Source organism: Crinia signifera, chromosome 4 (assembly GCF_055691185.1).
Source record: "Crinia signifera chromosome 4, ASM5569118v1, whole genome shotgun sequence".
NCBI lineage: Eukaryota > Metazoa > Chordata > Amphibia > Anura > Myobatrachidae > Crinia > Crinia signifera.
This window is the reverse complement of record NC_139220.1, coordinates 285,103,887-285,117,476: the sequence shown is the minus strand read 5'-3', so window position 1 is coordinate 285,117,476 and position 13,590 is coordinate 285,103,887. Positions and strand designations below refer to the sequence as shown.

The 13,590-nt window shown below is 52.7% G+C and overlaps 2 protein-coding genes across 6 annotated transcripts in view; one reads left to right on the top strand and one right to left on the bottom strand.

Moving 5' to 3' along the window:
- RHOBTB2 (Rho related BTB domain containing 2) overlaps positions 1–13,590 on the bottom strand; it is a 47,511-nt gene that overhangs the window by 17,192 nt on the left and 16,729 nt on the right. The window contains exon 1 of one of the 5 annotated variants that reach the window (XM_083184850.1): positions 523–1,415. The exons of 2 other annotated variants lie outside the window; for them this stretch is intronic. In XM_083184850.1, coding sequence (XP_083040976.1) covers positions 523–527 — 5 coding nt within the window. In that variant the 5' untranslated portion in view covers positions 528–1,415. Of the gene's footprint in view, positions 1–522; positions 1,416–13,590 lie in introns of those variants that run through there. 2 more of the 5 variants (XM_083184851.1, XM_083184849.1) reach the window with 2 other exon arrangements.
- On the top strand, positions 6,208–12,835 carry LOC146075530 (uncharacterized). Its single transcript, XM_083184846.1, has 2 exons — positions 6,208–7,738; positions 10,173–12,835. Exons 1-2 carry the CDS (start codon positions 7,105–7,107, stop codon positions 11,096–11,098), a joined length of 1,560 nt encoding a protein of 519 aa, XP_083040972.1. The 5' UTR covers positions 6,208–7,104; the 3' UTR covers positions 11,099–12,835.

Sequence of the window (13,590 nt, the reverse complement as noted above, 5' to 3'; positions counted from 1 at the left end):
GAACACCCAGCATTTTGGGTGTGGTATGGGGCTCTGACAGTGGGGATCCCGACAGTCAGTATACCGATTGCCGGTGCTCCGACAGGGGGGTGACCATCGAAAGATGGGGGAGGTTCCCACTGGCATGCGAATGGATGTTTATGTAAAACATCCATTCACATGCCGGGTAGACGAACCTAGCATGCAAAGGGGGGCAAGCACACCACCATTCACAGGGCAGGTTCTGGAAGACTCACAAGGGTGCAAATTTGCGCCCCAGCAAGTCAACCAGAATAAGGGCCATAATCTGCGTGCTCCTCTGCATCAGGCCCATCGTTTCAGATGAAGATGTTTATATCGCCACCTCCCAATAGATCAGAGAGGCACGGAGAATAAACCCTCAACCACAGCATCCGCAGCAGAAGAGACTATTAATGCTACAGGCTAATTATAGGAAAACAGGTTATAACACACTGTGGAATACCATAGCCCAAGGGCAATACGCCCAGTTAAAAAGTAACAGTAATAAAGCTATTTTCTAACCTCATTTACAGCGCTCAGGAGTCAGGCCACAGTCACATGACCAGAGATCAAAGTTCGGATGCACAGACGCCACACAGGCGATAGAGAAATCGAAAAAAAAAGGTAACAACTACAGACACAGGACATAAATACACACATGCACAATACCAAAGCCCAGGTCACATGAAACCTAGTACATTCCAACGCACAACACAGGAACGTGACGCTAATCCCAACAACTGCCCGCATCAGATCAGCCGCAGTCACACACACATCGTATACTACACCCAGTCGCAGTAAGGCCTGGTCCCATACATGGCAGCCATGATGACTTCACTCGCGCATCCTCTATGAAGAGCTGAAAACGTCAGGCAGACTATGGGTGCCCAGCTATATATATATATATGTGTGTGTGCACGTCAGTCTATGTGTGCATTTATATATCCTTCTATATGTGCATGTGTCTGTATGCTCATATGCGTGTGCCGCTCATATCCTTTGGGCATATGTGTTTATTTCTCTACAAGCACAGCTGTGTCTTCTGTAGCTATGTGTTGATCAGTGTGTCAGGATGTGTGTGTGCCTGTGTGTGTATACATGAGTGTGCGTCTATCAGTGCTCAGTGTAGAATGCCTGATGATTTGTTTATCTCTGGAGAAGCAGATCTGTGCTATATGTATCTGTGTGTGCTTCTGTGTGCATGCATCTGTCCTCATTAGGTCAGTGCTCCATTGCCAGGCTAGCTGTCAGTGTAGATGGGTGGCTGTGTACACCTGCTGGTCCATGTGTATCTGCCTTGGGGATGACGGTGTCATTGTGAGAGTGTATGTAGATGTGATGGGCGCAGGTTGCGATTCCTCATTTCCAGATAGGAGGTGTATGTGTGTGTGTCTGTGTTTCTAATGAAGGGGTGGCATTAACTGGTAGGGAAAGTCTTGAGTGCCACCTGCAGGCCCCATTGTGTAACGCACGCAGGATATAATGCAGATGCTGCACCTGCTACAAGTGAGTTCTCTGTTTGAAGACCTGACAGATATGTGAAAGCAGTGAGACACAGAACATGCTGAACCAGTGCTAACAGATACATTTGGACTTATGCGTGTAACAGGGTAATCAGTGGCTGCATTAGTAGTCAGACTAGTGCAGTCATTATACCGACAGAGATAGAAAAATACAATGTGACGGCAGATAAGAACCATTCGGCCCATCTAGTCTGCCTCAGAAATGGCTGCAGGAGGCAGGAGCGCCGGGCAGTAGTGCGTCATTAAGGTTGTGTTTCATTTCTCCCGCCGGGGGAGTCACTAGAGCGTGACATCAAGCCCTGGCAGCGGCATTAAAGACTGGAGGGGGAGGGTCAGCAAAGGGCTGTACCTGTAGTACAGCCACCGGGCAGACAGGTAATTGCTGGGGGAAGGAGGGTTGGTGGGCGTCGGGACGGCAGCGCAGTGTGAACCGGGGATGTGGGGTGATTGTGGCTTTTTTGGTGTCACCCCACTGAAGGATGACACCCGGTGCGGGCCGCACCCCCCGCACCCGCCTAGTGACGCCACTGAGATGTACTAAGGGAAAAATGCGGTAAAACCCCTGTTTTCGGGGGGGTTTACTGCATTTTCAAATGTACCAAGACCTGGCCGCCACGTCTTTGCCGGCAGGGTATTGCCACCCAAAGGTGGCAAAGCCTATGGGCTCCTTATCGCCGCCCACCGCAACCCGCCGCAGATGCCAACCCCCCTCCCCTTGGCTTACCTTCCTCCAGGAAGCCTGAACCCGGAAGATAAAACTCCTCTTCCCCCTAACAACGCAGCCAGAGGTCCTTCCGGCTGCAGGGGGGAGGAGGAGGCGCCCAGGCGCACACCACATCACAGTTATCGCGGGGTCCTTCATCACTGCATTGCGATACTAATCACGGTACTTGTGTATTTTGGCGGCGCCCGTCGTGGGCATCGTGTGCCTTAACTTTAAGGCACAGGACGCGACGCGATGGACCCGATTTCTCCATAGGCTTCAATGTTAAAATATTTTTAACATTGAACCCGATGGAGAAATCGGGTCCATCGCGTCGCGTCCTGTGCCTTAAAGTTAAGGCACACGACGCAACCGACGCGACCGACACGATTTCTCCATAGGCTTCAATGTTAAAATATTTTTAACATTGAAATACTGTCGGTCGCGTCGGACTTGTGCCATTATAATGGCACAAGATCAAATGTAGTTGTTAAAATCCATCTAACATAGGAAACAATGGGAAATGGGCCAATATGGCCCATTTCTCATTGTATATGGCCCCGTCATGTCCAAATATAAATGCCCCCCATTGTCAGCGACACCCCAGTATTGACGCCAACCCGAAGCGTGGCGAGCGTAGCGAGCCCGCGAGGGGCGGCGGTATGCGTCCTACGACCTTTTCATACCCCTACTATCCACGTCGGCGTGGAGTTGAGAATAGAATAGTGTGGCGAGCGCAGCGAGCCACCGAGCCCGAAGCGTGGCGAGCGCAGCGAGCCCCGCGAGGGGACGCGGATACCTTCACAGGTATCCGCGTCCCCACGCGGGCTTCACAGGTGTCCGTGGCCACGCGGACACCTGTGAAGTCCGCGAAGGGACGCGTTTACCTGTGAAGGTATCCGCGTCCGCTCGCCACGCTTCGGGCTCGGTGGCTCGCTGCGCTCGCCACACTATTCTATTCTCAACTCCACGCCGACGTGGATAGTAGGGGTATGAAAAGGTCGGAGGACGCGCACCGCCGCCCCTCGCGGGCTCGCTGCGCTCGCCACGCTTCGGGTTGACGTCAATACTGGAGTGCCGCTCACAATGGGGGGGCAGTTATATTTGGACATGACGGGGACATATACAATGAAAAATGGGCCATATTGGCCCATTTCCCATTTTATTCCATGTAAAATGGACTTTATCAAGTCCATCTTATCTTGTGCCATTATAATGGCACAAGACCGACGCGACCGACACAATTTCAATGTTAAAATATTTTAACATTGAAGCCTATGGAGAAATCGGGTCCATCGCGTCGGTCGCGTCGTGTGCCATGTTAATGCACACGACGCGACGCTATGGACGCGATGGACCCGATTTTTCACACCCGATGGACGCGATCCTCATCATGGGCGCCGCCAAAATACACAAGTACCCTAATCACATATGTCAGTACATATGTCAGCATCGCAGCAGTGGCACGGCGATGTATTTTAATACATCCCACCCACAGTATTGAGATATTTTTAGTCTCTCCTGGTAAGTTTTGTGATGTAGACCATGCACCATTTTAGTTGCCCTTCTTTGTACAGTCTGTAATGTATTCATCTGGAGATATGGCCTCCAGTACTGAACACAGTACTCTAGATGAGGTATTAGCAAAGACCAATACAGTGGCATTATTACTTCTTTCTTTCTACTGCTGATACCTCTCCCTATGCAACCAAGCATCTGACTTGCCTTCCTCATTGCTTTGTTACATTGCTTACCTGCCTTTAAGTCCCCTGAAATAGGGACTCCTAGATTCCTTACCTCCTCAGTAGTTTCCAATAGAGTGCCATTAATACTATATTTATCATCAAACAAGGAGGAGGAAATGTATAATAATTGGAAAACAGATGCCGGCTGCACATACACATAAAGAAGATCAGTGTTTTTCAGTCATTTCCCTCCTGTAAGGTAGAGCCGAGTAGTGGGGCCCGGTTGCAGTGTTTCTATGGTCCTGCTGGCTTCCTGCGGGCTAAAACCATTAACAGCCACGTTTGTGAGGTCAAATTAAGTCCGGCCCCACACTGGTGCCGCCTGGTCTTACAAGTTACAAGATGGCCCACCGGAGATAGAAAACACTGCAAGTATTGGGCGTGATGACGTACTGACTCAGCCTACCAGTGCGTGGGAGCAAAAAACCCACAGGTGCAACAATACACAGGTGGCAACTAGAGATAGGTCCCTATGGTACACAATGGGTGCAACAATGCACAGGATGGAAGGAAAACAATAACAACCCTGTGTACCTGCACTAGGAGAGGAAGTACCCCCTAACAGGCAAAGCCTGACCCTCCTGTGCAGAGTACTGCAACAATGCAGAGATGACAATATACAAGAACAAGACAAAGAATATTCCTGGGAATCCCTGACTTATCTGAAGGAGGACACCCAGCGAACTTCTGGCAAGAACCCTGAAACAGGAGAACAGAGACCCAGGACTAGGAGCAGGCTGGAACCAGGAACACGTAGACAGGTGGCTGTAAACGCTATAACCGGCGCCTGACTGAAAGACTGGCCGGAGTTTAACCAATTCTACCGCCTCCCGCGGCAGAAGTGATGTCAGGTGGCCCGACACTGGCTTCCCCCTGCTGTGTTGCCTAGCAACGTCCCCAACACTTCCGTCCACCCTGCCCTGCAATCACCGGAAGAAGATGGCTGCCGTCCCTGAGCCCACAGCGCTGGAGCTGTGTGGGGAGCAGGGCAGCGGCAGCGCAACAGATGGCCCCTAACACCTCCAGTGGTGTAACTAGAAATTTAGTTCCCCCTGCCAAAAAAAAAAATCTCCCCCCTCCCCCTTTTTGGTAAAACATAACACTGACAGTGTTTAATCCGTCAGTGGGGCCCGGGAGGAGCGCATCCTGACATAGCAGACGTAACTCAGCAGCAGGCACCGTAATGGGCCAGCGGATGTTCTCTACAGCGCGCAGTCAAGAAGGGGGAGTGACATACACAGTGGAAAGGGGAGCGGCAGCCACTGTGGAAGGGCGGCGGGCAGGCTGCTGCAGCTCACACAGGTCTCCTGCCTCCGGCTCTGTGAGAGCGCCAAGACCCTACATCTCAGTGGCGCCGGCTATCCCCCGCCACCGCTAGGGCTCGGGGCCCTAGTTACACCACTGTTTCACCCTGGCAGCCCATTTGCATTGTTATCACAAACCAATACTTCTGGAATGGATACAAATGATATCAGATAAAAGGTTTAGGAGCTGCTATACATAAAAGCAACAAATATACTAGAAAAATATTTTTTTAAAGAATAGAATAGGTTGTGCATCTCTATATCTCACATATTAAATTTTGTGATAAACTACAGCAGTTAATAGCTCAGCAAAATGATGGAACAACATAACAGTAATGTCAGCGCCGGTGGCTGTGACTTGCCATCTAGTAACCACCAGCACACAAAATACTTGAATCCCCACATAGAGGTGAGGAGTGTTATCCTGTTACTATATAGGGTGTAAAGGTGACAATAAAGCAATAGGCCGCATATGATTTATCTACAGGGATGGACTTTTTCATTTTGTCATCAGGGTTCTACAATGATGACTCTGGCTAGAGATCCCTAGGACACTGCTTACCCTAGGACAGGTCTGACCAACCTACGGCTCTCCAGCTGTTGTGAAACTACAAGTACCATCATGCCTGGTCACAGTTTTGCTATTAGGGATAGCTAAAAATATGGCAGGGCATGCTGGGGTGTGTAGTTTCCCAGCAGCTGGAGAGCCAGAGGTTGGACAGGCCTGCCCTAGGAGGTCCATTTAAATGTATTTCAAATTGCTAAAACTCAATCAATATTGATGCTGTGTTTCAGGGGCTGAACTGCTAATTGCCAATTTTTAAGCATTAGGAAATGTGCAATTTAGCCCTTAAGACACAGCATCGATTTTTCTATATATATATATATATATATATATATATATATATATATATATATATATATATAGAACCACGAATGCTGAATAAGCACTGAGTGAGCATAAACCCCTGATGGTTCCCCAGGTTACGCTGGAAGGTCAGCTGATATGCTGATAGGATGGGCACAAGGCCTATCAGAGTGGTGGGAGGAGTATAGACAGGGAAGAAAAGGATCATACTCACAGGAAGTCTTCCTCTGTCTGAAAAAGCGTGCTGCAGGATCAGGCAAGGCTGCTTTGCAGCAAGAAATTTCTGTTTGTCTTCAAGCGTTTCCTTCCTTCTCTAATAACACTCTGTCTTCCACCCCCTTTTTCTTCTCTCATAGATCTGTCCCCTCTTTTCTCTACCTGTCCCTCTGTTCTGAGATGGCCTACAGGCCGCGCAGATCGATCCGCCTGCCCGCCCGTCTCGCTGACGCTGGGGCGGATTGGGAGGCGGCGGGGCCTAGTGGCGCGGTCCCTGGTGGTTCCAGTGGGGACCGGAGGGGATCGCGGCGCGGTCCTGCTGCTCCTGTGCCGCCTGCGCGTCTGGACGCGATGGTCGCGGCGCCGGCTGATGACGCGGCCGGGCGCCGGACCTCGCGTAGTCCAGGCAGAGGCCGCGGCGGGCGCGGTAGCGCGCGCGGCAGCCAGGGGGGGATCGGGCAGGGGTAGCGCCCGCCCAGCGAGTAACAGTGCGAGCGGGCTAGGCCCCCGCACGCCGGCCGACTATGCCAGGCCTGGATCGCGGCCTTCCGCCTGATCCAGCGCCCGAAGCGCGGCGCCACAGGCCGCGCAGCGGGAGCCACAGCAGCCACCGGGCGCCCATAGACGCAGACATACCCGCTCCAGGGGCACCGTGGCGCAGGCCACTCAGGCACAGGGCGGCCATAGGCGCTGTCAGGGCACCCGCACTAGAGGCGCTGCGTTACAGGCCACACAGGCCACCCCTATGCATGCACAGGGCGCCAATAGGCGCAGTCAGGGCTCTCGCCCCTCATCCATCCCCATCCTGGCATCTAGGTTACCACAGAGGGGTCTCCCATCGGGAGTAAACACCCCAACCCCCAGCAGGTCGGGTAGGGGCCGCGGGAGGGCCCGAGGTGGGGGCCAGGGGCCGGCTAGGGCCCAGTTAGTGCCACCACCCCCTTTGGAGACACCTAGGGTGACAAGGCCGCTAGGGATGAGGTCCTCACTGCATATAGCAAGGCGTCAGATCCTTAGAAGGGCCAGATTGCTTCCCCTGCGCAGTGCTCAGGCCTCTGCGCCTGCTGCACCAGTTATCACGGCAACTCCCACCCCACCTGCGGCCGCAGATGGGGGGGTTCAGCAGTTTCTGTCCCTACTTTCTGACTTCATGAGGCAGTCACCTGCTCCCGGGGGGGTTGCTCCGGCCCACAGTCAGGAACCTGGGGCACCCCCAGGGATCCCTTCCCCGGCTCCGGCAGCTAGGGCCTCATCAGCGGCGATGGCAAGACCTACGGCCCCTCTCACCGCAAGGGATATCGTTGCTTCTGGAACCCCTCCAGTGGGTTTGGTAGTGGATACCCCACAGATGAGCCTTGTACCAGTGGAGGGTACTTCAGGTGGGTCAGCTCCCAAGCGCAAGCGGCGCAAGCGTAGGGCGGCGCATACCTCCTCCTCCTCCGGCGGATCTGACTCAGGGTCGTCGGAGGGAGAGGGGGGTAGAAAATCGCGCAGGCGTCGCAGGCACAGGCGCAGAAGGCACTCTAGTTCCAGTGGCAGCTCGGGGTCACCGTTGTTCCCTAGGGGACAAGTTGTCCAGTGCGAGAACACAGCAGTGCTCAGAGGTCTCAGGCGCAGCGTCCAGGAACGCATAAATGACGGAAAATACGTCAGCTTCTTCACCATGACAGCTCAGGCGGAGAAAGAATATCGCGCAGCAAAGAGGCGAGGGGGTATTGGGGAGGAGGCCTACTGCACCTATCACCGGTGGCAGGCGGGCATGTTCATGTTTGCGGCTTGTTACCTAGAAACGAGACCGCAGGAACACATGAACATGGTGCGTTACATGCACATGATCCATCAGATGTTCCTGTCAGAGGCCGACTCCTCATGGCGCTCATATGATGAGAATTTTCGCCGCAAGCAGTCAGGGCTGGCCATTATGGCTTTAGGGTGCAAAGACGTGGAGATCTGGATGGGGCCAAAGCCGGCGGCTGCTCCGGCAGTTGCCGCGGCGGCCACGCCAGCCTTCAGCCCCGCCCCTCGCAAACAACAACAACCCTTTCGCGGTAGGGCGGGGGGGGCCCCCGCCGGGCGTTGCTTCGCATTCAACGGAGCTGGCTGCTCCCTGGGAGCCTCGTGCAAGTTTAAGCACGCATGCTCAAAATGCTGGGGCAATCACCCTTTTAGAGACTGCAGGAAGGGCAAGCAAGGAGGCACCTCCCAGGCTTCCACAGCTGGGGGCACACCTCAGTAAGGCACCCTCTCCTGTGCGGGTTGACCGCTTGGCCGGATGGCTGGGACGGTACCCGTATAGGGAGGAGGCAGAATTCCTAGAGCAAGGTTTCCTCCTGGGCTTCCGTCTACCAATCCAGGGGGAGGTGGTAGCACGCCCTCCCCGAAATTTAAAATCCGCAATACAGATGCCCGGGATAGTGTTAGAAAAGGTAGACAAGGAGGTGAGCTTGGGGAGAATGGTGGGTCCTTTTCCATCCCCCCCCCATAGAGAACCTGGTTCTCTCCCCGGTGGGGGTAGTCCCAAAAAAAGCTAGCGGCAAGTTTAGGCTTATCCAACACTTGTCCCACCCACCGGGTGGCTCTGTTAATGACGCCATCCCTGAACATTTGTGTCGCGTGCAATACCAGTCATTTGAGCAGGCACTTGATATAGTGCGCAGCCACGGACACGGGGCCCTGCTGGCCAAGGTGGACATTGAGTCTGCCTTTCGCCTTCTCCCTCTGCATCCGGAATCATTCCGGTTCATGGGTTTTCGCCTGCCCACGGGTTTTTACGTGGACAGGTGCTTACCGATGGGCTGCTCGATTTCCTGCGCTTACTTCGAGAGATTTAGCAGTTTCTTGCATTGGTGCGTAGAAGTGGGTTCAGGCAAAACTAGTGTGGCCCACTACTTGGATGACTTCCTATGTGTGGGCCCCGCCGATTCTCAACGGTGCAAGCGTCTGTTGACTTACTTGCAGAATCTGTTCCGGGAGTTTGGGGTCCCCATTGCGGAGGACAAGACCGAGGGCCCTGTGCAGCGACTATCCTTCTTGGGGATAGAAATTGACACAATAGCGGCCTGTTGCCGTCTCCCTCAGGACAAGCTTTCGCGGCTACGCGGAGCCATTAGCATGGCTCTGGCCACAGGCAAACTGCAGTTGCGCCAGCTTCAGTCCCTCCTGGGACTACTCCATTTTGCTTGCAGGGTCATACCTATGGGCAGGGTTTTTTGCAGAAAGTTGGAAAGATCCATGTCAGGCGTCAGGCACGCACTCCACTTTGTACGTCTCTCTGCAGAGATAAAGAGGGATTTACGCACTTGGCTCTCCTTCCTGGAGCAGTTCAACGGTGTCCTGATTTGGCCTGCCAGCCCTCGCACCAATGCGCAGTTACAATTGTATACTGACGCAGCAGGCGGGGTGGGTTTTGGAGCCTTCCTGCACGGGTCTTGGTGCGCCGCGCCATGGCCGGTGAAATGGGTGGCTGAAGGACTTACAAAAAACGTACTGCTGTTGGAGCTGTTCCCTATCGTAGTGGCGCTGGAACTATGGGCAGACAGGCTACGCGACTCCAGCATTATATTTTGGTGCGATAATTTGGGAGTGGTGCACTCTATTAACAGGCAGGGCTCAGCCTCCATGCCTGTGGTTCGCCTGCTTGCGCGGTTGGTGCTGCGATGCCTGCTGTTCAACATACAGTTCGTGGCACAACATGTTCCCGGAGTAGAGAACTCTGTGGCAGATGCATTGTCCAGGGCCGACTGGGAGAAGTTTCGAGCCCTGGCTCCCGAGGCATCGATGGTTGGTGAATGCTGTCCCTCTTATATTTGGCAGATGATCAGGCCGGAATGGAGGGGCTAGCCATGCGGGCTATCGCACCACGTACGCTCCACTGCTATCAGGCGGGATGGCAGGAGTGGGAGCAGTTCAGACTGGCTGCTCCTCAAGCAGGTAAGACACCTGAGGAAGCCATGGTGGCTTTTGTTTGGAGTGCATACTCCAATGGTCGCTCTGTTGCCTCTGTGCGCAGAGTCCTGGCAGGGGTGTCTTTTTTCTCCGCGTTACAGGGTAGGGCGGACCCGTCCCGATCATTCCTGGTGTCTAGGGCGCTGCGGGGTTGGCGGCGGGATACACCTGCCCCCACGGACTGTAGGCGCCCCATTGATATGTCATTGCTTCCAGCATTGCTGGACGCTCTGGGGGACATCTGCTGGCCTCACTATGAGGTACTCTTGTTCCGCACAGCGTACGTGATGGCGTACCACGGGGCCTTCAGGATTGGGGAACTGGTGGCACCGTCAAAACGAGCGCCCTCGCCCCTGACTGTGGACGACCTGGTGGTCCAAGCTGACTCGGTGCTATGTCACCTGCGACGATCCAAGACGGACCAGGCTGGGAGGGGGCGGTGGCTGTCCTTGCTGCCGTGCACGGTGGAAAAGGCGTGCCCTGTGACGTTGGTCTCGGCCTTCGCCCAGGCGCGCCCGGACCTTCCAGGTGCATGGTTGATGCACGAGGATGGGTTACCTCTCACAAAATACCAGTTCTGTCACGTCTTGGGACGGGCGCTGGAGGCCACGGGTCTCGATCCTAGGGAATTTGGGTCTCATTCCTTTAGGATCGGGGCTGCTACCTCGGCGGCTGCGGAGGGCCGCTCCGACGCAGAGATTCAGGCTCTGGGTCGATGGCGCTCGGCAGCTTTCCGGAGGTACATTCGGCCAGCTTTATCTGTCACTTTCAACCTTGGTCAACTGGACGCATAAGCGCTCGCCAACTTCCAGTGGGGGCCTTGAGGTGTGTTTTCACATCCGTCTGGGGGCACAATTCGGCTTTAATTACAATCTGGCATGGCGTACTTGTTAGTTTACTCCAGACGGTGTGTTTTGTGCCTCAAGAGCTGGTCGGCCTCGGCTTCTTCTCATTCCTCTCTCTAACAAGTGTGGTGAATGCTTGGTATGCAAGCTTGTCGACAGCCTTCTAACCTCTTTATAATATTTCAGGTCGACAGGACGTTAAGTCCATTTGGATGATTGGACATTCCTTTGTCTATTGGGCTTCCAGGGCAAGCATTGCATCTGATGTACGAGTGTTTAGTCGTGCTGGGGAGGTTAGGTGGCTGGGTGAGAGAGGTATGCTGTGGAAGGGGCTGCAGGCCGGGCTGATTCGAGCCCTGAGAAAATTTGGGGTCCCGAGGGTCATTATTTTCCACCTGGGTGGTAATGACTTAGGGCGAACGACTGCTCTCGAGCTACGCTCGGTGATTGTGCGGGACCTCTATTTTATTTCTCTGTATTTGCCTGCATGTAAGTTGGTGTGGTCCTCCATTACATCTAGGATTGTATGGAGAAATGCGGTATCCTGCCCCCGCCTGGAGAGTTCACGGAAGACGGTGAACGCTGCAGTTGAGAAGTATCTGCTGACCAATGGCGGGGGTGTTATTCGCCATGACGCCATCAGCTTTCAGCGGAGTGCGCTGTATAGGAGCGATGGTGTTCATCTGAGCCCGGAGGGCGTGGCTCTGTTTTTGGGCGATGTCTTTAGTTGGTTAGATACACAGTGCTGAGCGTTTCCTACTTGGTGGCGGTGCTGCGGCTTAGGGCCTAGCTTTGGCGGTAAAGAACGGTCATCCTTGTAAGATCTTGAGGTGTGTGTGTAGATAGTGGGGTGTCGCTCTCTCCTGACATCGATGGTCATCGGCCATGCTCCCGCCCGGGGTGGTGGTCACCACTAGCAACGAGTGGATGACCGGGGAGAGCGATCACCAGCGATGGTGTGTATGGTAACATCTTTACCCCACTTTCCTATAATGACCGTTCTTTGGTGCCGCCACCATTATATATATAGTTAGTTTAATTGTCAAAATAAATTGACATTCATTTTGAAACGCCAGCACTTGTGTCTGTGTCTTTTTTATTAGATAAGTATAGTGTTAAGGTGTAGGTTAATGTTTATGGTGAGATGGAAAGGTACGGACCTGAGGGATACCTGATGGGGAGTTTAAGAACCACGAATGCTGAATAAGCACTGAGTGAGCATAAACCCCTGATGGTTCCCCAGGTTACGCTGGAAGGTCAGCTGATATGCTGATAGGATGGGCACAAGGCCTATCAGAGTGGTGGGAGGAGTATAGACAGGGAAGAAAAGGATCATACTCACAGGAAGTCTTCCTCTGTCTGAAAAAGCCCCGCCCACCCTTCCCTATTTCTTTTCCTCTCCGGCGGCGGTAAAGAACGGTTATCCTTGTAAGATCTTGAGGTGTGTGTGTAGATAGTGGGGTGTCGCTCTCTCCTGACATCGATGGTCATCGGCCATGCTCCCGCCCGGGGTGGTGGTCACCACTAGCAACGAGTGGATGACCGGGGAGAGCGATCACCAGCGATGGTGTGTATGGTAACATCTTTACCCCACTTTCCTATAATGACCGTTCTTTGGTGCCGCCACCATTATATATATAGTTAGTTTAATTGTCAAAATAAATTGACATTCATTTTGAAACGCCAGCACTTGTGTCTGTGTCTTTTTTATTAGATAAGTATAGTGTTAAGGTGTAGGTTAATGTTTATGGTGAGATGGAAAGGTACGGACCTGAGGGATACCTGATGGGGAGTTTAATATATATATATGTGTCAAAAAAGAGGACAGGAGGGGCGCTCCATAGTGCATAAATGACAGTTTTATTAAAATGATCATAAAACCACTTTAAAAAAAAAAGAGACAAACAATTGCTTGTACCATTAAAAAGAACGCTGTGGGCTGGGTACCACAAGGCTTTTGTATATACAACACGACCCGGCAAACTCCTACCAGCCATCCGGAGCACTATCGCCAACCAGGATCACCCACTGGGAACACCGATGGTGAGAACAGGGTGTCGTTGGAAGCCGTAGTAACAGAGGCGTGCAGGGGAGCCGGGTACACACACAGCAGACGTCACAGGCCTCACCCTAACTAGTTTCGTAGTAAAACTTCGTCAGAGGGCGTCTATATATATATATATATATATATATATATATATATATATTTTTTTTTGTACACTTTCTGTGTTTTTTTTGCGATTTGTAAAATATTAAAATCAACCTTTAGAAATTTATTGCCACCTTTACAGCTGTATATAGTTGATTTTAATCTTTTCCAAATATCTAAAAAAGGGTATTGGAGGGTATTAAATCCCAGACAGATTCGGCAGGCAAAAAAAACCAGCAACGTTTCGCCTATCAGTATTCAATTAGGGGTGAATTATTTGGAGCGAATCAGC